The sequence below is a fragment of the Podarcis gaigeae genome (assembly GCF_964106915.1).
Source record: "Podarcis gaigeae genome assembly, chromosome: Z".
NCBI lineage: Eukaryota > Metazoa > Chordata > Lepidosauria > Squamata > Lacertidae > Podarcis > Podarcis gaigeae.
This window is the reverse complement of record NC_139691.1, coordinates 16,554,210-16,578,363: the sequence shown is the minus strand read 5'-3', so window position 1 is coordinate 16,578,363 and position 24,154 is coordinate 16,554,210. Positions and strand designations below refer to the sequence as shown.

The 24,154-nt window shown below is 46.7% G+C and overlaps 2 protein-coding genes across 2 annotated transcripts in view; one reads left to right on the top strand and one right to left on the bottom strand.

Annotated features, from left to right (window-relative positions):
* LOC310837131 (uncharacterized protein) overlaps positions 1–16,019 on the top strand; it is a 35,116-nt gene extending 19,097 nt beyond the window's left edge. The window contains exons 11-27 of the mRNA XM_083723199.1: positions 308–397; positions 1,019–1,205; positions 2,383–2,459; positions 3,251–3,337; positions 3,595–3,659; positions 6,681–6,855; positions 7,782–7,824; positions 8,454–8,570; positions 8,911–9,070; positions 9,679–9,768; positions 10,155–10,204; positions 11,590–11,720; positions 12,643–12,715; positions 13,011–13,109; positions 14,581–14,683; positions 14,776–14,923; positions 15,287–16,019. Of these exons, the coding sequence (XP_083579325.1) occupies positions 308–397; positions 1,019–1,205; positions 2,383–2,459; positions 3,251–3,337; positions 3,595–3,659; positions 6,681–6,855; positions 7,782–7,824; positions 8,454–8,570; positions 8,911–9,070; positions 9,679–9,768; positions 10,155–10,204; positions 11,590–11,720; positions 12,643–12,715; positions 13,011–13,109; positions 14,581–14,683; positions 14,776–14,923; positions 15,287–15,361 (1,770 nt within the window). The 3' untranslated portion in view covers positions 15,362–16,019. The remainder of the gene's footprint in view (positions 1–307; positions 398–1,018; positions 1,206–2,382; positions 2,460–3,250; positions 3,338–3,594; positions 3,660–6,680; positions 6,856–7,781; positions 7,825–8,453; positions 8,571–8,910; positions 9,071–9,678; positions 9,769–10,154; positions 10,205–11,589; positions 11,721–12,642; positions 12,716–13,010; positions 13,110–14,580; positions 14,684–14,775; positions 14,924–15,286) is intronic.
* Positions 16,020–19,973: 3,954 nt separating this feature from the next.
* Positions 19,974–23,207, bottom strand: ENDOG (endonuclease G). Its single transcript, XM_083721127.1, has 3 exons — positions 22,355–23,207; positions 21,371–21,480; positions 19,974–21,148 (listed from the first exon to the last, which is right to left on the bottom strand). The coding sequence occupies exons 1-3, from the start codon at positions 22,886–22,888 to the stop codon at positions 20,836–20,838; spliced, it is 957 nt and encodes a 318-aa protein (XP_083577253.1). The 5' UTR covers positions 22,889–23,207; the 3' UTR covers positions 19,974–20,835.
* Positions 23,208–24,154: the final 947 nt, after the last annotated feature.

Below are 24,154 nucleotides of genomic sequence, written 5' to 3'. Positions count from 1 at the left end.
TTTGTTCCTAATGTGTCCTTGAACTCTGGTAATGCCTCTTGAGGCTAGAGGGTGTGTTTGTGGGTAGAAACCAGCCAGGTGTACAAAGGTAGCATTTATCTTTATTGCTCCGCCTACTTTTACCTCTGGTTCCTCCCACTGCTGACAGGTGTCCCTCAGAAGGTTGCCTCTGCGGCAATGTGGCCCTCTGGTTGCAGAGCCCCTCACCTGCCCACTGTAGACTTTCCCACACTCTCAGTGACATATGAAGAACACCAGCTATCCAGAGATCTGAAAAATAACCGCATTTCCTTTTCCGTGGCCATAGGTTGGCTGGACAATTGGGCCCGACCACCTGTTGAAGCACCTGAGGACAATTCATCAAAACTCGGTTTATCATTGTGCAACAGCAGCTCAGGTAAGAAAACAGCGCTGGAGAAAACGGTCCCTTCCACTGCAGGAGTAACCAATGCGTTGCCCTCCAGATGCTGCTGGACTACAATCTCCCACGTTTTTCTATTTTTATTTATCTAGAACATTAGTACTGCCCAAATGGATCCTATGAGTGGTTTACATGCAATCCATTAAAGCAAGTCTTAATCTAGAAAGAACTAAATAATAGTTCTAACTGGGTTTGCAGGAGAGGGCCTACTTAGTGGCTGCTCTCTGGCTTTGAATCTCCCTCCCTTGGGAGGCCAGCCTGGCTCCCTCCTTGTTGTCCTTCCGCCAGCAGGTGAAGCTTCTTTTCCCGCAGGCTTTTGGGAACTATTCTTCTGCTTGGAGCAAGCCAATTTAAATTATTGGGCCAGTTAAATCATGCCCATTATTGTCAGTGGGTCTACTCGGAGCAGGACTAAAACCGAAGAAGACCCACGTTAATACTTTTTGGCATCTCAAAGAACTGAGCACGGAATGTATATACTTACTGGAATAATCAACCTGGGGGAGGGGGAATTAGTGACAACTTTGAGGCTGCTAACCTTGCCTGATAATTGCATTTGCAGTTGATGTCCATCTGTTGTTATTCATGAGTCTCTAGGAAGCTGTGGCCTGTGGGCTAGAGAAAGAGTTTGAGCGCTTTGGGATGCCTGAGAGCTACTTTACCCAGCTACCTCAACGGCTGCAGCGAAAACGAGACTTCCTGGTCCAGAGCTTGCTTGCTGTTGGCATGAAGCCCATTATCCCAGAGGGTTCCTATTTTGTAGTGGCCGACCTCTCCGAATTCAGTAAGCGTGACACCCCCCCTTCACCCAGTTAATGGTGGACACTTTTTTTTTTTTTTTAAAAAGAGAACATACATTTAAAGAGAGAACATCATCCATGTAAAATACATTTTCCCCTCAAAAAAATAATAATCCTGGGAAATGTAGTTCACCAGCTGCATTCCCAGCATGCTTAACAAGCTACAGTTTCCAGGATTCTCCGAGTCAAGCCATGTGCTGTACATGTATGGTGGGTCTGCAGCCATAATATTGCTTGTTTTGAGACCCAGTCCAAATTCAGATCCATTGGTGCACCTAGCTCAGTACTGTCTGTCTAGAGTGACTGACAGCAACTCTCTGGGGTTTCAGGCAAAGGTTTTTACCAGGCCTGGAGATTGAACCTAGAACCTTTTGCATGCAAGGCAGATGCCCCACCACTGAACCATGGTCCTTCCCTTAAACATAAAGTAAAGTTCTAGTCCTCAGGATTCAGAATAAAGGGTTGATTTCAGTGGAGATACAGTGGTACCTTGGGTTACAGACGCTTCAGGTTACAGACTCCGCTAACCCAGAAATAGTACCTCGGGTTAAGAACTTTGCTTCAGAAGAAGAGAACAGAAAATTGCACGGTGGCTGCGCAGCGGCAGCAGGAGGCCCCATTAGCTAAAGTGGTACCTCAGGTTAAGAACAGTTTCAGGTTAAGAACGGACCTCCAGAACGAATTCAGTTCTTAACCTGAGGTACCACTGTATATAGAAAGCTGCCTTATACAGTCATACCTCGGGTTACAGCCGCTTCAGGTTGTGTTTTTTCAGGTTACGGACCGCCAAAATCTGGAAGTATCGGAATGGGTTACTTCCGGGTTTCAGCGGTCGCGCGTGCACAGAAGCACTATATTGCGCTTTGCGCATGCGCAGAAGCGCCGAATCGCAATCCACGCATGCGCAGCTGCGCAGCTGTGGGTTGCGGACGTGATCCGTGTGGGGTACACGTTTACAACCTGAGCGTCCACTGTATTTAAGATAGTTTGTGCATAAAGCCCTGCATTGTTGATCAGCATCAGCTCTCCAAGGTTTCTGACTATGGGTCTCTCCAGTGCCAAGCATTTGAACTGGGGACCTTTCTCATGAAAACATGTGCTCTGCCTCTTAGCAATCTTAGCCACTTAGCCTCTCAATCAATGCCCATGCTCTCTTCTTAGAAGATGAACTTCCTGATGAGCCAGACTCCGAGGAGCCGTACGATTATCGCTTTACAAAGTGGATGATCAAGAACAAGGTACGTGACCCAAGATTTGGGACCGCCAGACCATTAGTGAGGTGGCTGCCTTAGGTGGCAGATTTGGGAAAACACTGAAGGTGGCAATATTACCAGTCTGCTGCTTCTTGACACGGGGAAGGGATGGCCACACTGGATTTTCTGCCTCAGACACTCAGAAGGTTGGTAACATAGAAAGTCACCTGGGATTGTGTCAGACCAATACTACATCGAACTCATTATTGACAGCTCCAGGGGTGGAGAACTTTTTTCCGCCTTCCAGGGGCCATGTGCCAGTGGTGGGCTGGGCTAGAGACAAAGGTGGATGGATCAATGAATGCAGTGTTTAGCTTTTGTACAGTGAACCAGTTTCTGTATATGGACATACCCCTCTATCCTCCATCCAAGCAAAAGACATTTTCAGACACCCATTTCAACCGGGGGGAAACACTCAGGACATGAAGCCAGACGAGTGAGAGCGCATAATAATAATTATAATAATATTTCTTTCTTTACTTGATAAAATTTGTACATTGTTTGATTGTAAAAAAAATAATAATCTCAAAGTGGTTTACAATGATACGTGTAATTATAATGTTAATAAGAATAGCAACAGTATTTAATCTATGAATCCCCTTTCACATGTGTGTCAAGGTGAATTACAAACATTTAAAAACAGTCAGGAATTGTTTTTTAATCTTACAAAGAATAGGTGTCCGTTTTCTATTTTTTTTAAAAAAACACACCCTAAGACAGATACTTTATCATGTAGCTGGAAAATCTGTCAATGCACAATTCTTCTACCTCCATAGGGATTAGCCGCCATTCCGGTCTCTGCCTTCTTTAGTCCACCACAGAAGAAGAACTTTGACCATCTCATTCGCTTTTGCTTTGCCAAGGTGAGCTGTCCATGAGATTATTTGGAATGATTTCCCACATTTTTCACACCACTTGAGGGGGACATGTTTACATACATTTCTTTGTATCTTGTGATCTGCTTTAGCAAAAATGAGGGTGCTGGGAAACCTGTGGCCCTCCAGATGTTGAACAGCTATTTTTGATTGTGCAAGGTTGGGGTGTGGGGCAGGCATAAGATAAAAAATCTTGGCAGTGCCAAACACCAGCATTTAAAACTTACTTTTGTTTTGTGCATTAGGAAGACTCAACTCTGGAAGCCGCAGACAGCATCTTGCAGCAATGGAGTCGGAAGACACAGGGGCAGTAATATGATCACTTGTAGCAGGCTCTGTAGCTAGAATGCTGGAGCAAGGAAGGAAAGAAAACCCAAGTGCCTATTTTGCCACTTGACATCAGGATGCAGAATAGCCCTCTGTTTCCAATTTGCATATGCAGCAGTGAAGTAGTGTTAGGCCCTAGGGATCACACATTCACCAACGTGATGGTGCCCTGTCATAGTCTCCCAGATGGGAGTTGTGGTCCAAAAGATCTGGAGGGCAACAGAATGGAGAATGCTGTTCCTGGCCACTCTTCTCGCAGCCTGTCAGGCTTCCAGTATCTGTGGCCAGAACCACACCATACATTTAAAGCACATCCAGCATACATTTAAAGTACGTTTCTCCCCCACCCGTAAAGAATCCTGGAAACTGTAATTTCCTCCTTAGGAAGCTACAGTTCCTTGTTTCCTTAACAGGCTACAATTTGTTGTGTTACTTGTGAAACTCTTAACACATCTCCATAAATAGGAGTGGGGAGATCTGTGCCCATCCAGATGTTGTTGGACTATATCTCCCATTAGCTCCCGGCATGGCCTAATGGTCAGGGTTGATGGGAGTTCTAGTCCTGCAATATTGGAAAGCCCCAGGTCCTCCCCATCCCCTGCTCAACAGCTTCCAAAGGCATCCCTGCATTACTTTTTATCTGAATTTTTAACTGAAACTGTGAGTGTGCTTCTTGCTGGGCTGTCCTTATTAGTGCAATAATTTTTAGAAGCAGCTCCTTAATGGTTGAAATTTCTGAGCCTGTGATGTTATGACTGCAATCCACTACAAATTTGCTTTTTGGGAAGTGTGTGTGTGTGTTGGGGCAGGTAGGTGGTTTGTAACACTGGTATGGGTCTAAAATGATCTCTACCCCTGCCTGTACCCCGCAATTGTTACTTGACCACTTCTCTTCCAGTGCAAGGAAGGAGAGTATCTGGTCCTATCTTCCCACACTCTCCTTCAAGGGTAGGACAGGTCCTATCAATATGAAAAATCCTCGCATTTCCCTTAATTCTGCTCTTGAACAAAGGTGGGGGATCTTGCAGCCCCTTAAAATTGTGACTGTACTACAACTCCCATCATCACTTACCGCTGTCCATCCTGGCTGAGACTGAGGTTCTTAGAGGACCACATAATCATGAAAAAAAGAAAAAGAAAACATTTGGGGGTTTTTAATTTCAAGTATACAAGTATACTTTAAATTAAGTATACACAATGATAATAGAATGTCGTTAAATAGGAATACAGAGTTTGATAAATGCTAAAGGTAAATATAAGCTGAAAGTTGCAGTCACGTATGTTCCAATATAGGCAATCAAATAAAGATGTTGTTCCATAATGTTCTGTGTATTGATGGAGGATGAAAACCACACTTAATAAATTTTACAAAGTCAGTAAATGGATACCATGTTGTGTAAATGGTGTTGGTCTTTTTTCTTTTTGTAGAGCAGTTAGTTTGGCTATATTTAAAATATCCCAGCTTCAAAATGACATCTATGGGTTTCCAAATTTTGACTACCACTAATTTAGCTGCTGTTAGTGAATGGAGGATAAGAGCTCTACTGGTTGCATTTTGAGTCTGGGGAGTAAAGAATAAAACTAATTTTGGGTCCAAGCTGTTTTGTCATTTGATTACAGTAACTGTTCAAGGGGGAAAAAATCTCAGAATGAAATAATTTTGGGGCAAGGCCACTACATATATATTAGAGACCCAGGCGAATGGCATTCCTGTCAGCATAGTTTTTATTTTTTTATTCAATCAGACCAGACACATGTACCAGCAATGTGCTATTTTTAAAGTGTTTTCTAAGTCTTGTCTGAGGTGGAACCTGGCAAGCTATTCCAGAGTTGTTCATCTACTTCCTCTGCAGAGTCTTTCTCCCATTTTAATCATAATGTCACAAGGGGAAGGAAAGTGTTAAGTTGTGGTTGAACATATCAGGCAACACAGCAATTCTTCAAACAGCTCTTGTTTATTCACAGGCCCACAACAGAACAGGGCTGAAGGGTTCAGCCAACCTGCTTATATAGAGCTCAACTACAAAGCAACATAACAACTTTCTGTAACTATCCAATCACTGAACGTCACTTTCAATTCCTCATTTGCATATGCAGACCTGAGTGAAGACTATCTACAGTATCCCCCTGCTAGCCCAGGGTACATAACAGTGTGAGAATTTTGTATATTTGAAAAACAATTCCCTACTAGGCTAGTTGTGTCAAGAAGTTGTTTAAAAAATATTTGGGCTGTGTAATGCCTGAACTTATATGTTTATTTGGTTTAGAAAGAGTGTAATCTGATGTATGTTTAGCCAGGGACGGGCTGCTTCTGCCCATTAGAGAAAAGTTTAGCACCCTCCACGAAGCATAACAGAAGGAGATCCAACCACGTGCAGAAGTGGTGTCCTTTCTCCCTCTCTTCCAGTAACACTTCTGCTGTCATCACGGAAATGTGCCGCTGCTGCTGCTAATGTTCAGCCTCTGAGGGGAAGAAAAAGAACTGTGTGACTCTGATTCTTCATCTTTTAAACCTGCTAGGACGGAGGATGAACTTTCCGAGGAATAAGTGAAAGCGTGATTAATCCTGCCTTCCCTTCCTGATGTGTCACTGTTCTTCCCCGCAGAAGGGCTTTTCAGCTCGGTTTCTGTCCTGATTAGAGAAATAACTAATTGGGCACTTAATATTGTCAGCAAGACGAACTATCACTAAACCCTGCAGGAACACAACTGGAGATACGCTTCACACACACGCACAACACACGTTTATTGCGAATGAGATATTAGCGTTTGACGTTAAGATCTGGGGAAATGCAACTCCTTCCAGCCTTATAAAAGTCCCTTTTCCCCTCTTCAATCTTTTACCAGGGATTGAGGGGCGAAAGGATTAAGAGACGATTTAACACACACAGACAGACACAAAAATCCTCTCAGTATGAACCTGGAAGTGACAAATCTATACAGGGAGAAGCCATCTCTTACTTGTTTCATAGCTCTGTGGCCCTTCCCCTTCTCGACCAATCAGCGGTCGTGGGATAATACTGGCCCGGCCCCCACGTTGTAGGATGGTGATTGGGCGAGTGGAACATGGCGGAGAAAAGCCAGGCGAAGCGCTTACGGGAGGTACACGTGGGATCCAGGGGGTGGAAGGAAGAGGCTGCTGTGCATTAGGTTCAGCTTGGGCATTTACTCGGGGGAAGGTGAGAGGGCTCAGCCTTCTCGGAGGGTGGGGGATCGGGGCCACTCTTGGGGTGAATAAGGAGATAGCACTGATGCTTGAGGAGCGCGAGGACCTCTTGTTCTTTTGGAGGAGGGGACACCTCTTTTAAATAACGGTGGTGGGAGAAAATGAGACCCTTTGAGAGGGCGAGGCAAAGGGTAAAGTCACACTCTTCCCAACAACCTCATATTCCAAGGTAGGCAGCGTTGGGACATGGAGGTTTCACTCAGCTGTCGTTTTTAGTTTAGCCACAGACTTTAATACTGTACCAGTTCCTCACCTGGACCCCTTCTCCTTCTTGGTGCCCTACAGATGTTCCACCAGGCAGAGAGATGGGTCTAACCCAGTGGCGTAGCATGGGGGTGCAGGGGGGCCGGCCGCACCAGGCACAACATCTGGGGGTTAGGGGGCGCAAATCCACGGGTTAGGGGGCGCAAATTACTTGCCTTGCCCCGGGTGCTGACAACCCACGCTACGCCACTGGTCTAACCCAGGGCTTGCCAAGCACCTCTGGATGCTCATGAGCAGAGCTCCCCATCTTTTACCCACAAGATGGGACCCATTGTGGGCTTCTCAGTGGGGCATCTGGTTAAGATGCTGATAAGCTGATGGTGATTACTATATGATGTTCATGATTATAAGATGCAGGTCCAAATGGGCCTTTGGCCTGATCCAACAGCCAGACTCTTTCTTAGGTTGTATCCCAGGGACCTTACAGAGAAGGGTGGGCAATTCATAATGATAACAATGCGCTATTATGAGTACATAACTGATTGCCAATCGATCCTGGAATTGAGTGTGTGTCTTGAACAGAAGTGGGTGATGTGAACTACCTGTGTGACCATCCTTAAGGCATCTGTCCCGCTGAAGCAGCTAATGGGATTTGTGTTGTTTCCTCGTTCCTAGGGAGAAGACAGAAAAATGGACTGGCGCAAATGGAAGCAGGAAAGTAAGAATGCTCTTTGGGTACCTGGGTCTCCTCCCCACCCCCACAGACTTTATTTTTTGGGGGGCAAGTCAGCACTGGGAATCTGTCCTGCCAGAGAACATAGGAAGAGCCATGCTGGATCAGGCCAAAGGCCATTCCATCCAGCTCAAAAGAAGAGGGTGTTTTGATATAGTTTGGGCCATTTGCCATTAGTGTAAAAAAATAGCTCGTTCTCCCATTATACCATGTGTGTAGAGGTTTGCCCTTGTTGTTGCCTGTTGTTAAGTGCCTAATAAACACATATGCTTATGGTGTCTTAAGTTTACCAGTTTTCAAACTGTACATTATTGGTTTTCCAAATCCCCCCACCCCCTTGCAACACAACATTTTTGTCAAACTGCACATGAAGAAAAACAACTTTGTGTTTCTGCTTTCTGCCTTCCAAGTGGATGTCTCATTTTGGCTTATCTTGGCACACCAGCAGTATTCCAAGCCTGAGAGTCCTGGGAGAAAAGCACTGCACAGTCCTTGCTTGATTATTCCCAGTACACCTTAGTCCAGGGCCTTCTGTGTTGGAACTGTTTTAACCCCAATGCTAACTCTCAGGGATTTCACTTATTGTCCATTCTGTGTTCTCATCTCTCTTTCAGAGAAGGAGGAGAAGAAGAAATGGAAGGAGCTGAAGCTGTTGAGGAAACTGGATAAGAAGATGATGCAGGAAGCGGCAGAGAAACAGAAAGAGGAGGCAAAGCCCACTGAAGAAAGAGGTAACGGATAACCATGAATGGGAATGAAACTGGACTTTGCCTGGAATGTGCTACAGAACAGTCTTCGGCAATCTGGAGACACCTCCAGATGTTTTGGCAGCTACTCCCATCAGCCCCAGCCAGCATGACTGATGGTACTCCAAAGCATCTAGAGGGGGCCAAGGATTGGTTCAGGCTGCTATGGAGGAGGGAAGTAACCTGGGACTTTCTGCATGCAAAGCTGATGCTCTAACCACTGAGCTGGGTACGATAGGTAATAAAACAAAAACCCATTCTCGTGAAAACTAGGAATGCTTACTGTGCGCTGCTTCTCCTAAACAGTAACTTCCTTATTTCCTAGGACGCAACTACACAGTCAGCGTTGCCCTTCCGGGCTCCATTCTCAGCAATGCCCAGTCAGCAGAGTTGCGGACTTACCTTGCCGGGCAGATCGCCAGGGCCTGCGTCATCTTCTGCGTGGACGAGATTGTGGTGTTTGATGAGCAAGGGGAGGATTCAAAGTAAGGACTCTGGTTGCTCACGAGGCTTTCCCCCCAGCTCTACCTGGAAATGCCAGTGAGGAATGAAAGTAGGGACCTGTTACCACAAAGACAGCAGATGCTCTTCTATAATAAGACACACTGCAGCAGTGTCTGAGTACCTGAAGGAGCGTCTCCACCCCATCATCCAGCCCGGACACTGAGGTCCAGCGCCGAGGGCCTTCTGGCGGTTCCCTCGCTAGAAGAAGCCAAGTTACAGGGAACCAGGCAGAGGGCCCTCTTGGTAGTGGCACACGCCCTGTGGAACAGCCTCCCACCAGATATCAAAGAGAAGAATAACTACTAAACTTTTAGAAGACATCTGAAGGCAGCCCTGTTTAGGGAAGTTTTTAATGTTTATTAGGTTATTGTATTTTAGTGTTCTGTTGGAAGCCTCCCAGAGTGGCTGGGGAAACCCAGCCTGATGCGTGGGGTATAAATTATTATTATCATTATTATCATTATTATCATCATTATTATCATCATTATCATTATTACTGAGTGGCCCATAGAAAGCCAACAGGGTTTAACTTTTTTAAATTTAATTCCAAAGATTGTACTGTTCCCCCCCACCACCTCAATCTTTTCAGGACGGTGGAAGGTGAATTTGAAGGGATCAAGAAGAGAGGTCAGGCCTGTGTGCAGCTGGCCCGGATTCTGCAGTACCTGGAATGTCCCCAGTAAGTCATTCTGCAAAAACTTGGGAAAGCGCCTTTAATGGTTTTACGCTACCAACACTTCCTCAGCATTTATTGTCAAGGACTGGAATTTGCTGGTGGGGGGAGGGAGGGAACAATAATGCCCCAGGGATTAGACAGGCATGTATGTCTCTCAGCAGGTCCTTCATGGGATGAAGGGGAGATTTTGACCCTCTGCCCCATGTGTATCTCACAATGCACTCCACTTCTGCTTGGGGGCCTTAGCTCTAGCTGGCTTGATTTTTCTGTTGGCTGCTGTGTTTTGTTTTATCATCACTGGATAATTTGACCATTATCGCAGCTGAATATTGGAAGCTGCTTCTTCTCAATTGCCCTTCTAAAGGCATTTCTTTTCCTCTATTGGACAGATACCTTAGGAAGTCTTTTTTCCCCAAACACCAGGACCTCCAGTTTGCAGGTAAGGCCTAGAGCAATGGGAGGGCCACATTCCCTTCCGGGCAACATTCTGGGGGCCATATTCCAGTGGTAGACAGAGCTGGAGGCAAAATCAGGCAGAACAACTAATGCAGATTTTACCTTCTGTATAGTAGGCCCATTTCTACACACACACACACACACACACACACGGGATGTATATATCAATACATCATCCAAAACCAGTTTCCGAAACAGTTTCATGATATTTGACGTGGCCATATATCTTGAATCACAATGTGTGCATGCACTATGTAAAAAAATCATGTTGTGCTGCTGCCCCTGTTGCTCTGCCTCCCCAGCTCTCCACTGCCTCTTATAGGGGGCAGTGAACCACAAGAGTTCACTGAATAAAGAAGCCTACCTGGGAACTTTTCTCAGTAATGTAGACACCATGATCTTGTTTTAAGTGCAGACCCAGGCTGGTAGGTGGTTGAGGTAGATGCCTGTCAAAGCAGCTCCAGGCTTCTTCCTGGGAGCCCCTTTCCCCCACCTTTCTCCTCCTTTGGACTCTCTCTGCTGGCAGAGCTGCCTCCACACACCTGAGGGTTGCCAGGGCCCTTGTGAGAGCAGGAAGCTCTCTCGGCTCCTCCTCCTAAAAGCCCCCCTCCCCCATGTTGCCGCTCAAGCCTGACTTTTGAAGGGCTGCTGCCCCTAGCCGGGGCTTGCTTGGAAGCCACTGCTAGTCCCATGGAAAAATAAACTGGGGTTATTTACTGAATTGTTAATAATAATAATAATAATAATAATAATAAACCTTGCCCTGTTGTTTAATCCTCCTTCCTTACTTTCCCCCTTCTCTCTCTGTGTGTGCGGGCGTTTCTGTGTCTCACCTCTACATAGTGACACCATTATATATTGGTATATCTCAGTGTTTAGCCAGTGTTATGTCACAATGTCAGAAACCACACATCGTCCCCACACACTCATTCCTCCTAATGAAAAGGCATTATCAGAGTTCAATAACATTTTCCAGCCAAACAGTCTTAGGTCAGGTCACAGTCAGATAAACGAATATTATACACTCAATAAAGTCCCTCAAAAAATAAAATAAGAGCACATAAACTTTACACTAAATTGATTGGTTCCCTGTAATAAATCAGTAGCTGAGTATATCAGCACCCACCCCCTGAAAGACTTAAGAGGAATTGTTTGGTCTCCAATAGATGCCAAAAGGTGAACAATGTGGGCTGAACCTCAGGAGTAATTAATTAGTCCTGTCTTGGGTTGTTGCTTTTTAGTGGGTAGGGACAGCACACATGTGCACATGTACTCTGGCACATGTGAAAAGCAGTGTTAGTTTGTTTTGCATTGGAGGGGGAGGGTGGGGGTGACTCCATATTACTCACCTTGGACATGTTGTTTCAGGGCTCTTAAACCCCTTAGACAGCCCCCACCACGTGCGGATAAGTGAGGAATCGGAGTATCGGGAAGGAGTGGTTTTGTCACGGCCCACCAAGCCCGGCCGGGGATCCTTTGTGAACTGTGGAATGCAAAAGGTAAACCCTCACCTGTCCTGCTGCTACACCTTAAAGGGGTCTTACTTTTACCCCTCCATGATCCTTAACCAATCTCTATCCTTGATGGAGCAAGTGAGTTCTGCAAAGGCAAGTAGGATGTCCCTGCGGATCAGGGGGAGACCCTAGAGCTGCATTCCATCAAGGATAACTGCCTGGGGGCCACTTGCCAGTGAGGGATGTGGCCAAAGACCAAAAAGGGGACAGAGCAATAGATGTGAAACTGTAGCTACTCATATTTATTTATTTATTTGTTGCATTTCTATCCCACCTTTTTCTCCAAGGAGATTATGGTTCTCCTCATTTAATCCCCACAACGGCCCTGTGAGGTGGGGCAGTGACCCACCCAAGGTCACCCAGTGCACTTAATGGCCCAGTGGGATTTTGAGCCCTGGTCTACCAGGTCCTAGTCCAACACCTTAACTACTACACTGTGTTGTCACCTTAAAGGTAAAGGGACCCCTGACCATTAGGTCCAGTCATGTCTGACTCTGGGGTTGCAGCGCTCATCTCGCTTTATTGGCCGAGGGAGCCGGCGTACAGCTTCTGGGTCATGTGGCCAGCATGACTAAGCTGCTTCTGGCGAACCAGAACAGCGCGCGGAAACGCCGTTTACCTTCCCGCTGGAGCGGTACCTATTTATCTACTTGCACTTTGACATGCTTTTGAACTGCGAGGTTGGCAGGAGCAGGGAGCAAGCAACAGGAGCTCACCCCGTCGCAGGGATTCGAACCGCCGACCTTCTGATTGGCAAGCCCTAGGCTCTGTGGTTTAACCCACAGCACCATCCACATCCCGTTGTCACCTTATCTGACTCTTATAGCTTATATTGCACCCTTGCCTGGCTGTGCATTCGGCAGGCCTGAGTTCTGCCACATCCCAAGCCAATGTTCTCTTTCTACAGGAGGTACAGATCGATAAGCAGCTGGAGGCAGGCCTTCGTGTTACAGTGCGTCTCAACCCACAGCAAAACCCAGGTAACGCAATTGACCCCACACCTTGGCCCAAATGCTGAATGGGCTAGCCCCACATCTACCACTGCACTCAGGTTGCTCAAAGACAAGACAAGAATGTGGGGGGCAGAATCTCCTTTTCATAATATTTCCCTGAGCTTCATGATTTCAAGAGTCGTGAGAAGTTTAAGTCATAATTTGCAAGCACCCCTCTCCTTTTCCCATGCAGCTAGGAGGCAGACTGCCCATTTGCAGCTCAACAAAAACCTGGGTACTTGTGGGCCAGCCAGCCTTGTTAACTCCCCACTTTCTTCCCTAGAGAGCAAAACACAGAAGGGGGTGGTCGTTTCATCACACCAGCCCCGAACTGCTTCTGGGCTCTACTGGGGCTATAGCGTCCGCTTGGCATCCTGTCTGAGTAAGTGTACATGCCTACTTTTTAAAAAGACTCCATAACAAACTGTTATGATTAAGTATATAAAACCTTTAACAACTGGCTTTATATATTTAAGATTGCTTTACCTCCTTATGCCCACTCAGCAGCTTTGATTAGGAGAACAGGCACTGTTACAGACCCCACATTATACCTGCTCTGCAGCTGTAAAAAAATGATCTTTTAGTGGGGAAGCACCTACCCTTTGGAACTGCCTGCCTATTGAAATCAGGCGTGCACCACCATTACATTCTTTTCAGTGCCTGCTAAAAACATTTTTAGTTAGACAAGTGTACCCAGATGCTTAGAAAGTTAGTGGGAGTTTTAATCTGTTTATGTCTATTGATATTTTGTTTTTCTGAAAGCCTGGAATTATTGCTGTTCTTACTGCTGATTTTCTTTTATCATCCTTTTTGTAAACTGCATTGAATTTTTTTTGTAATTTACAATTAAGTGGTGTATAAATTTTATGAAGTAAAGTAGACTACTGTTCCCTGCGTTCTTTTGGGAAATGTATGATCTTAGGCAGGGGTCAGCAAACTTACCGTGCCTCAGGCCAGTGTCTTCAGCATGGTCTGGCCACGATCGCGCGGCTGGCCGGAATGCCGGGAAGCGCGTGCCCATACGTGTGCGCACACGCTATTCCCTGCGCACGTCCGGGTCAGAGGAGCACAAGAAATAGCTTGTGCGCATGTTCATGGGCCTCCTCTGACCCGGATGTGCACCGGAAATAACGCTTGTGGATGCACAAATAACACTTGCATATGTGCACAAGCTATTTCCAGTGCTCTTCCGACCTGGAAGTGGGCAGCCATGCAGCACAGCACCAGTAAGAGCAGGCGGCGGAGGTCACTGCGGGCCAGATAAAAGAGTCCCTCGGGCCTTATCTAGCCCACGGGCCTTAGTTTGGGGACCCCTGATCTTAGGCTTAAGTTGCTTAGAAGTCATTAAGTGGTTTATAAATTTAAGTGGCATTAAGTAGCTTGTAAATTTAATAAAAGGGACGCAGGTGGCGCTGTGGGTAAAAGCCTCAGCACCTAGGACTTGCCGATCGAAAGGTCGGTGGTTCGAATCCCTGTGGCGGGGTGCACTCCCGCTGCTCGGTCCCAGCGCCTGCCAACCTAGCAGTTCGAAAGCACCTCCGGGTGCAAGTAGATAAATAGGGACCGCTTACCAGCGGGAAGGTAAAAGGCGTTTCCGTGTGCGGCTCTGGCTCGCCAGATGCAGCTTTGTCACGCTGGCCACGTGACCCGGAAGTGTCTCCGGACAGCGCTGGCCCCTGGCCTCTTAAGTGAGATGGGCGCACAACCCCAGAGTCTGGCAAGACTGGTCCGTACGGGCAGGGGTACCTTTACCTTTACCTTTTTTAAATTTAATAAAAATAATTTGGAGAACCGCAGGTTTTCCCTGTCCATGGCTTAAGTTCATTGCTTGACATTTGTCTTCTGCTGGTCAGGTGCTGTGTTTGCTGAGTCCCCGTATAAAGAAGGCTACGATCTCTCCATTGGAACCTCTGAGCGAGGGGCCTCTGTGGACCAGGCAACTCTGCCTTCTTTCAGGTACACCTTTACAATCCTACCAGGTTTTATGGGGACTAGAATCGTCTCTCTACATCCCGTAAACCTGCTTCACCATTTCTTCTGTCTTCCAGACATGCTTTGATAGTTTTTGGAGGCTTGCAAGGCCTGGAGGCAAGCGTGGACATGGACCTGAACCTGGAGGACACAGATCCAAGCACCTTGTTTGACTTTTATTTGAACACCTGTCCGGGGCAGGGCAGCCGCACCATCAGGACCGAGGTGAGGTTTTTTTTTTTTAAAAAAGGATGTTCATGGAGGCTCATGGTTACAAGCCACAGTGACTATGTTCTCCCTTCGTTGTTAGAGGCAATATGCTGGAAATCACAAGGGGGGAAGAGTTGTTGCTGCTGCTGTGCTCAGGTCCTGCTTGCAGGCTTCTCATTGGAGCATCTAGCTGGCCTCTGAGAGAAGAGGATGCTGATAGGTGCCCAATCCGACAGCCAGGCTCTTTCTTTGTTCCTTATGGTGGCCTCCTGCACCCATACAAAAGAAGAATCTGATGGGTTAGGCCAACAGCCCATCTATGTCCAGCATCCTGTTCTCACAGTGGTCATGAATTTCTTTTTGGGGTTCCCTTTCTAGGAAGCAATTCTCATCTCTCTGTCGGCGCTGAGACCTCGGATCGAAGAAGCAGTGAAGAAAGGTAGCAGCCTCTGAACAGAAGCAGAAACTCAAGCATCCAACATGGGCAGACCATCATCAGTCTTTGCCTCTCCGAGCCCAGGATTTGCCCCAGCAAATTATTTGTCAAAATTACAAATACCTAAATACAGATGGTCATTTACCCTCGCTAGATTCAACGTGCTGCCATCTGCCTTATTGCAGGGCAGATTCGAGGGTAAACTGTATGTGGAATAAGTCTGCCCCTGCGGCTTGATGGAGGTAGAAACTGTCTCTCATGCCTTGTTACGCTGCCGTTTCTACAGAGATATACGCTCGGTATTTATTACCCCTGCTATGCAAAAATCTCCAAATGAATCCAAACTTCAATGTCTAAAATCCCTGGTAGAGGACAAGGATCCTGAGATCACATTAATTCTGTGCAATTGCCATAAAACTTAGGGAACAAGTTGTGCTATCATAATGATTAAGGCCTTAAATGATAATTTTAGGTTATATGTTAGTGGCTAAGTTTTAATTTATATATTTTTAAACTGTTGCTATATCTGTATTGTCCCTGTTATACCTAATTGCAAATTCAAATGTATCCCTATCATGTTTTATGACTTCTTTGATATTGTATGTGGGCTGGAACTGGTCTGTGACTGAAATAATAAATTCATCATCACCTCTCCCAGCCAACTTAGCACCAAAATGTGATGTAGGACCATCTTCTTTCTCTCTTGGGAGGTCAGGAAACTCACCTCCCTGCTGCCACTGGTTGGAGCAGGGGGTCAGCAAACCTTTTCAGCAGGGGGCCAGTCCACTGTCCCTTAGACCTTGTGGGGGGCTGGATGATATTTTTTTGGGGGGGGAGGGGAATGAACTAATTCCTATGCCCCACAAATAACCCAGAGATGCATTTTAAATAAAAGCACACATTCTACTCATGTAAAAACACAGTGATTCCTGGACCATCTGCAGGCCAGATTGAGAAGATGATTGGGCCAGATCCAGCCCCCGGGCCTTAGTTTGCCTACCCATGGGTTGGAGAGCAGCCAGACACAAACAGGGGGGGATAGGGGGAAAGACTTTGAGACTGGCCTGTCTATCTCAGCTGCCACTTCTCAGAAGGTGGCATCTGCTTTGAACTTTTGGGAAACAGTGAAGACCCAAGTGTGGCAGTTGATTGGAGGATCAAATGCAACCACTTTCATGTTTAACACAGGAGCAACAACTTTATCTACACAATTAAGACTGCTAGGAATGTGATCTCCGCCCCCCACCCCAAGCAACCTACAGTTTAAGAAGAAACATATTAAGTATATGACCTAATGTGAAATTCCAGGAGTATATTGGTAATTAAATGGCCAAACTTTTAAAGGTATAAACCAGTGGTTTCCAAAGTGGCCAATACTGCCCACTGGTGGGGGGGGCAGTGGGATTACTTAGCAGAGTGAAAAGGACTATCAGATGTTAAATAGCTGGTATCACTGGATCAAGTTCCATCAATTTTGTTGAATTAAATTAAATGGTTTTAATTCAGTTTTGTGCAGGGGTTTTTTTTTGGGGGGGGGTAGTTTTTGCATTTTTATTATTTAAACCATTAAGCATTAATAGAAGCAAAATATATACATATAAATGATCACATACTCCTGGCTTGCCAGTAGTGTATGTGAAAAGGATCTGAGGTCTTATTAGACCACAAGCTGAACATGAGTCAACAGTGTGATGCAGCAGCAAAAAAAGTGAATGCTACTCTAGGCTGCAGCAACAAAAGTCTAGTGTCCAGATCAAGGGAAGCCATAGTACTGGCCTTGGTCAGACCACACCTAGAATAACTACTGTGTCCAGTTCTGGGTGTCACAATTTAAGAAGGATACTGACAAGCTGGAAAGTGTGCAGAGGAGGGTGACCAAGATGATCAACGGTCTGGAAATAAGCCTTATGAGGAACTACTGCAATGTGCTCTATGTGAGGCTACCTTTGAAGGTGACTCGGAAACTGCAATTAATCCAGAATGTGGCAGCTGGACTGGTGACTGGGAGTGGCCGCCGAGTCCATATAACACCAGTCCTGAAAGATCTTCATTGGCTCCCAGTACGTTTAAAAGCACAATTCAAAGTGTTGGTGCTGACCTTTAAAGTCCTAAACGGCCTCGGCCCTGTATACCTGAAGGAGCGTCTCCACCCCCATTGTCCAGCCCGGACACTGAGGTCCAGTGCCATGGGCCTTCTGGTGGTTCCCATGCTGCAAGAAGTGAGGTTACGGGGAACCAGGCAGAGGGCCTTCTCGGTAGTGGCGCCCTCCCATCAGATATCAAGGCAATAAGCAACTATCTTTTAAAAGACAACTGAAGGCGGCCCTGTTTAAGGAAGTTTTTAATATCTGATGCTGTATTGTTTTTTAATATTCCATTGGAAGCTGCCCAGAGTGGTTGGGGAAACCCAGACAGATGGGCGGGGTATAAATAATAAATAATAATAATAATATTTATTATTATAACAGTTGAAAGAGGTGGGTATGCTAAGAAAAGAAGAGACTGTGAGGAGACATGATAGCCATCTTCAAATATCTCAAGGGCTGTCACATGGAGGATGAAGCAACCTTGTTTTCTCCAGCTCTGGAGGATAAGACTTGAACCAATGGATTCAAGTTACAATAAAGGAGATTAAAACTAACCATGAGCAATAACTTTCTGACAGTAAATGCTGTTTGACAGTGCAATGGACACCCTTGGAAGAAGGTGGCCTCCCCTTCCTTGGAGGTTTTTAAGCAGAGGTTGGATGACCATTCGTCATGTGTGACCTAGTTGAGGTTCCTGCATTGCAGGGGGTTGGACTAGATGACCCTTGGGGGATCCTTCCAACTCTACAATTCTGTGATTTTATACATACAGTACAAAGTATCACAGCAGCAGCAGCTCTTTCCTTGAAAGCAAGCAGACCTAATAGATAAAAAAGTTGCAAAGGGCTGCTGATTATGTAGATTCACCCTACGTGCAGTTAAAAGCTGCCATGAAAACAGGAAGAATAAAATTACAAGATAATAAACTAATAATCACAGAAAGCTTGGAAAGAAAGAAAGAAAGAAAGAAAGAAAGAAAGAAAGAAAGAAAGAAAGAAAGATATTCCATAGCTGAATGTAAGGTTCATATTTCTAGCAAACATATTGAATATTCATTAATTTTGCCAAACCAATTCCTATTTAGTGGGAATATGCCAACCATTAGTTTAGATTTGGTTATATAAATCACAAATGGCAGCCCAAGCAGAAGCAAAGTCGGAGGCGTCTGCATCACCCCTGGCGGCAAGTATTTAATGAGTCAGTTTTCAGAAATGGCAGTGACTTTTTAAAACCATCCATCCATAGAATAAACAGTATGTGTCCTCCTACTAGATCACTAGAAGGGATTGCTAGATGAGTGGCAACCAACAGATACAGAATTATTTGTTGACAAATAAGGTCAGCCTTGGCACCATCAAAAACAGCTATAGCTTCCAATGTGACCTGTGTGCCAACATTAATACTAATCTCCATTACAACCTGCTTCCAGAATTTGCGTACAAATGCCAGTATGTTGCTCTTAAGGCATGAGGAGTATACTGTTTTGTTGTGTTACTATCTTCCTTATTGGGTTGTGCAAACTGTTTGCTCTTTATAGGCAAGGGGACACCAGGGATTAGTTAATGAAAGCAGAGGGTGGGACGCTGGCCCAAACAAAGTATGGGAACCACTGTTGTGAACTGTGTGCGTGCGCACATTTACACGAAATTTCAACTCGCATAGCTTTTCTCAAGCGTCAGACGGGGGGGGGGGGGGGACCTATCTCACTAATCAATAAAATTGCTAGCTGGCAGTTTAACACAGCCACCTCCTAATATTCAAGAACCTGCAGCTTCCCTCTGAACAACCCCTGCAGTGGGGAGAAGAATATGTGTGGATGACTGCCACCCCCCCAGTAATAGGTGTTGAACAGTGGGTCAGGCAGCTCTTAGACCTGCCTGGTTGTTACAGACAGACAGAAAATCAGTTGTCTTTCCTGCTAAATATTGGGTTGCATCCAACTAAGATCATCCACCACAGACCCACTGAAATTAATGGATCTAAGTTAGTCATGCCCATTGTTTTAAATGGGCCTACTCAGAGTAGGACTAGTATTGGATACAAGCCCTTATGGATATATTTTCCGATGATGATGATGATGATGATGATAATCATACTACTTCAGTGTATTAGTCACTTATCACACGAGCCTGCAAGTGAACTTGCATAATTTTTAATAGAGTAAAGCAAAATCAGAACAAATACATCCTATAAAACTGCAGCAAAAAAATGTACAGTGGTGCCTCGCAAGACGAAAAGAATCCGTTCCGCGATTCTCTTCGTCTAGTGGTTTTTTCGTCTTGCGAAGCAAGCCCATTGACAGCTTAGCGGATTAGCGCTATTAGCGGTCTAGCAGCTTCTAGCGATCAGCTGTTAAGCAGCTTATCAGCGGATCAGCTGTTAAGCGGCTTAGCGGCTTAGGAAAAGGGGGGGAAAGCGGGGGGAAACTGCGGGGACTCGCAATATTTTTTCGTCTTGCGAAGCGCCTCCAAAACGGAAAACTCTTTCGTCTAGCGGGTTTTCCGTCTTGCGAGGTGTTCGTCTTGCGGGGCACCACTGTACCATCAACAAAACCATCCTAATCCTGCAAATGTCTAGGAGAGAGAAGTTTTCACCTGACGCCAAAATAATGTTAATGATGGTGCCAGGCAGACCTCACTGGGCAGGAACATTCCACAGCTGACAAGCCACAACTGATAAAGCCCTGTGCCCCTGCTGACACCCTCTTGGGGAGTGCAGGAGCTTCCGGTGAGAAAGTAAGCAGGAGGGGAAACTGCAGAAGTGGCTTTTAGCTCAAGTGGTTTTTAGTAAGACTTGTTATTGGCCTCCCATCTTTCTCAAAATACAATGGATGGCACCTTCAGGGGTAAAGTCATACTATTGGAGACTCACAGTGCCAGCTGTGGCTGCAGAGACAGTAACTCATAATTGCTGTTGTTTAAGCACATTGTTTGTGTTGCTTAAGCAGCACCGAAGTGACCTTCTTGGAGGGCATGTCTGGGCTGTGTGTATGGAGGTCCTGGGCTGCCCAGATGGCAAGACCCCCATCTCGGCCTTGCTGGCATGGTCCAAAGGAAAGCAGAGCAATATGTTTGGTACCAGCTTGGCTGCAGGAATTGCCAGAAGGAGGCACACTCTGGATTTGTGTATGGTTTACTCCTTAGCATTTTCTTCTCTTGAAGACATCCCACAAGGCAGCAGAGATTCCTTCTCCTAGATGGGCTCCCTTCCCAGGTTGACAAGCCCCATCTTCCCCTAGTTTCCCTTTACAGCACATGCAGAGGAAAGCAATCCAAGTTAGTGGCCATCACTGCTTCTTGTCTTTAGAGAGAAGCAGGTACTGTTCCTTGAGAATGCTAAGAGAGAGAGAGTTGCTTGTTGCTGCCTGGCAAGTGTCTGTTTGCAAGGTCTCAGGAATCACTTCCTTAGGTGGTGCTTCCAGCTGTGATTGCTTTCAAGTTGTTTCCAGCAGAGATTGCTTTCAACTTGCTAGTCCTCTTGAGGATGTTGGGGACGAAGAGGAGGCCCGAGGCCCGCTCGATGCTCTCGATGGGGACCAGGAAATTCTCCAGAGGGATCTTATCATTGACAGGGCTGTTTGGCATGACGTAGGAGCGCAACTCAATCTCCCCACTTGACTTCTCCAGGATGAGCACCTTGAAGAAGTGTGTGGGGACGGCCACGTGGCTCTTCCCAATCACCTGGTATTTCACGTACATCTTCCCATCTGCCTCCATCCTGTATGGGGAAATTGGGGGGTGGGGGTAGGGTTAGAAGCCATGATGGGGGGGAATTCCAGCACCCCTTTTACAAAAATGTGAAACAATATTGTGATTTTTATTTAACAAAATCGATATTTTATTATTGCATAAAATAATAACTGTGATTGCAGGGTGGGGGCTGTTGGCAGAGTAAACCAGAGGGGAAAGTCTGTAAGTTTTTTTGGTTTTTCTTAATTACCTGGGTAGAAAAAGTGGTCCTGTACAGACATAAACATTCTTGTTGTATTTAGTTAAGCTCCTGCAGTATTTCTCCAGGTTATTCCAGGCATTCTGATTCAGGTGAGGATTCTAGAAGCAAAATAAATAATGTGTTCAGTAGCTGAAGTGAGGATGATAATGAAGCAGTTAAAAGGCTAGGTGTGCTCCAAATGTTGCAGAACCACAAGGTGGCAAGGGGGGGGGGGAACTGTTGCTCATTGGTTAGAACATGTGCCTGGCATACAGAAGGTCCCAGGTTCAATCCTGGGAAAGGCTGGGAGTGTCCCTTGCTTGAAGCCCCAAAGAAGCTGCTGTCAGTCAGAGTAGACAGCACTGAACTAGGTGGACTTCACTGACCTGACTCCATAGCAGCCTATATGTGTGTGGTGCTATGTTTAACTCTATGCTCACCTTTTAAAAGCCTCTCTGGGGCACCTAATCCCAGAGGTGACCCAGAAGTGACTTTAGTTCACATTGCTTAAAAAAAAAAAAGGTCTAGTAGACCTAATTTGAGTCACACAACTCAAAAACTGTAAGGCATAGGAAATTTATATTCACTCCTGTGACTTAGATGTGAGATAATCCAGTTCGGCAATTTTAATCAAAATCTGAGATGTAGTAAAAATCAAAAACACAACTGGTGATTGTCATGGAACAATCCCATTGAAGAAACTAACAATGGCTACCCAGACATAGTTGCTGCTTGCAAAGGGGCCCCCATAACAATTAAAGCTTCAAGGCCCCCCAAATGTAGGTCTGCCTTTGGTCTCATGGACAGGCATCCTCTTTATTTCCTCGATATCAAATTAAGAAGTGCCTCTGAGGCAATGCAGAGTGCAATTGCCACAGCTGGGGGTGGAGGACAAGACTAGCCTTCCAACCATGAACAGAGGGACTTGAGCGACCGGGGAAGATAGCTCGCTCGCTGCCTTCAGACAAGACAATCCAATACACTCTCCCTTACCTGGGGGGCGACGTTGCTCAAGTAGAACGTGTCCCCCATGGCCTTCTGGCTCCAGCGGTGGTTGGCGGCGGCCGCCAGATGTCCGCGGTCAAAGCCGCTGCCCTTGTAATCCGCGTTGGAAGCGCGGTGGTACTCGTGAATCGAGTCGTCGGAACGGAAGTCGCAGGCAGCGCGGTCCGAGGAGCCGCTCAGCGTGGCCGGGTTTAGCTGCTCCACCACCCAGAGGGCGCTACGAGCCCGCGGGTCGTAGCACAGCACGTAGGACTCCCGGGTCCGCAGCAGGGACAGCCCCGGCAAGCCGTACTTGGCCAGATCCCCCGAGTCGCCAACGCCGCCTCGGGCAGCCAAATCTGAAGTTGTGGTGGCGGCGGCAACCACCGGCACGACGGGCAGCCGTGAGAGGAGCCCCTCCGCCTCCGCTCCCGGCTGGCTCGGCTGCTTCCTTCTGTTGGACAAGCCGGCGCCCAAGCCCAACCCGAGAGCCAGGGAGGCCGCCGGCACCAGCCACCGGCTGCCGCTGCAGAAGCGCCTCATTTCATCCGCTCCGCTTGGCGGAAGCGACCCAGCGGCAACTTGCAAGAGGCTGCTATAGACACGAGGACTCCCGGGTCTGCGGGTGGGAGAGTGTGAATGGGGATGGAACGTCCGATCAGCGGAACGCCGAAAATGAGAAAAAAGTGTGAATGGAACGAAGTGTTCGATCAGCGGAAGGTCAGGGAAGGTGCGAGTGGGACAGAACGTTCGAGGAGGAGCAAAAAGAGGTACACTGTAGCCCCGCCTTCGTCGGTCGTGCCGACTTCTTAAAGGGGCAATGTTTTCGAACAGGAGGCTAAGACGGGCTATACCGCGTTGGTCTTGCGACTGGTGGGGGTCACTAGACCCGCTACACGGTCGCGCGGGCCGTGATCTAAAGGTGGCTTGCTACATCAGCTCTGCCACAAAACAAGTACTGTTGTTGTTGCTTAGTCGTGCCCTACTCTTCGTGACCCCATGGACCAGAGCACACCAGACACTCCTGTCTCGAAAACAAGCACCCACGGTAGCAATAATACTAAGCAGGGCGGCCCACCCATGAGGCAAGGTGTGACGACCGCCTCGGGTGGTAGAACCCACAGGAGCAGCGGATCCTGATGTCAGTATTTATTCCTGATCTTCACTCACCCTTTCTTCCGTGGTGGGTGGGGGGGATGCCATTTTGGGGTTCACCTCAGGCACCCAAATGTCTTCTGCTGGCCCTGATACTAAAGAAATCAGCCTCCAAATGCACAATGGAGTTAAGGAGGTCGGTTCCTGGGGCTCTGGAAAGGCTGAGGGCTACGTAACCTTCTCCTGAAGAAAGGCGCTTGAGAGCGTACTGCTGTGGCTCTAGCAAAGGTTAAGCAGGGGGAGCAAAAGCCCGCGATAGAAAAAGCAGTGCTTGCTTCTACAAAAGCACACACTAACAGGAAAAGGCGGCAGTCCCTTTTGGCCATAAGAGCTGTCCTGTACAGTGAAGGAGACTCCAGGATGTAGTGGGTCCTCCTTCCCTGGGTGTTTTAAAAACAGAGGTTGGATGGTCATGTCAGGGGGATTCTTTAGCTGGGATTTCTGCATTGCAGGGGGGTGGGCTACGACCCTTGGGTCTCTCTTTCAGCTCTACAGTTCCATGATTCTACTACTTTACAGTATATGCGGAGCATGTAACCATTGTAGAACATTGCCCTTTTAAGGACACTTAAAAGCCCGTCACACTTTACGGTCCTTGCCCTTGCTGATTCTTTGACCTTAGGGAGCCGTTAGAAGAAGATTGGTGCTTTGGCT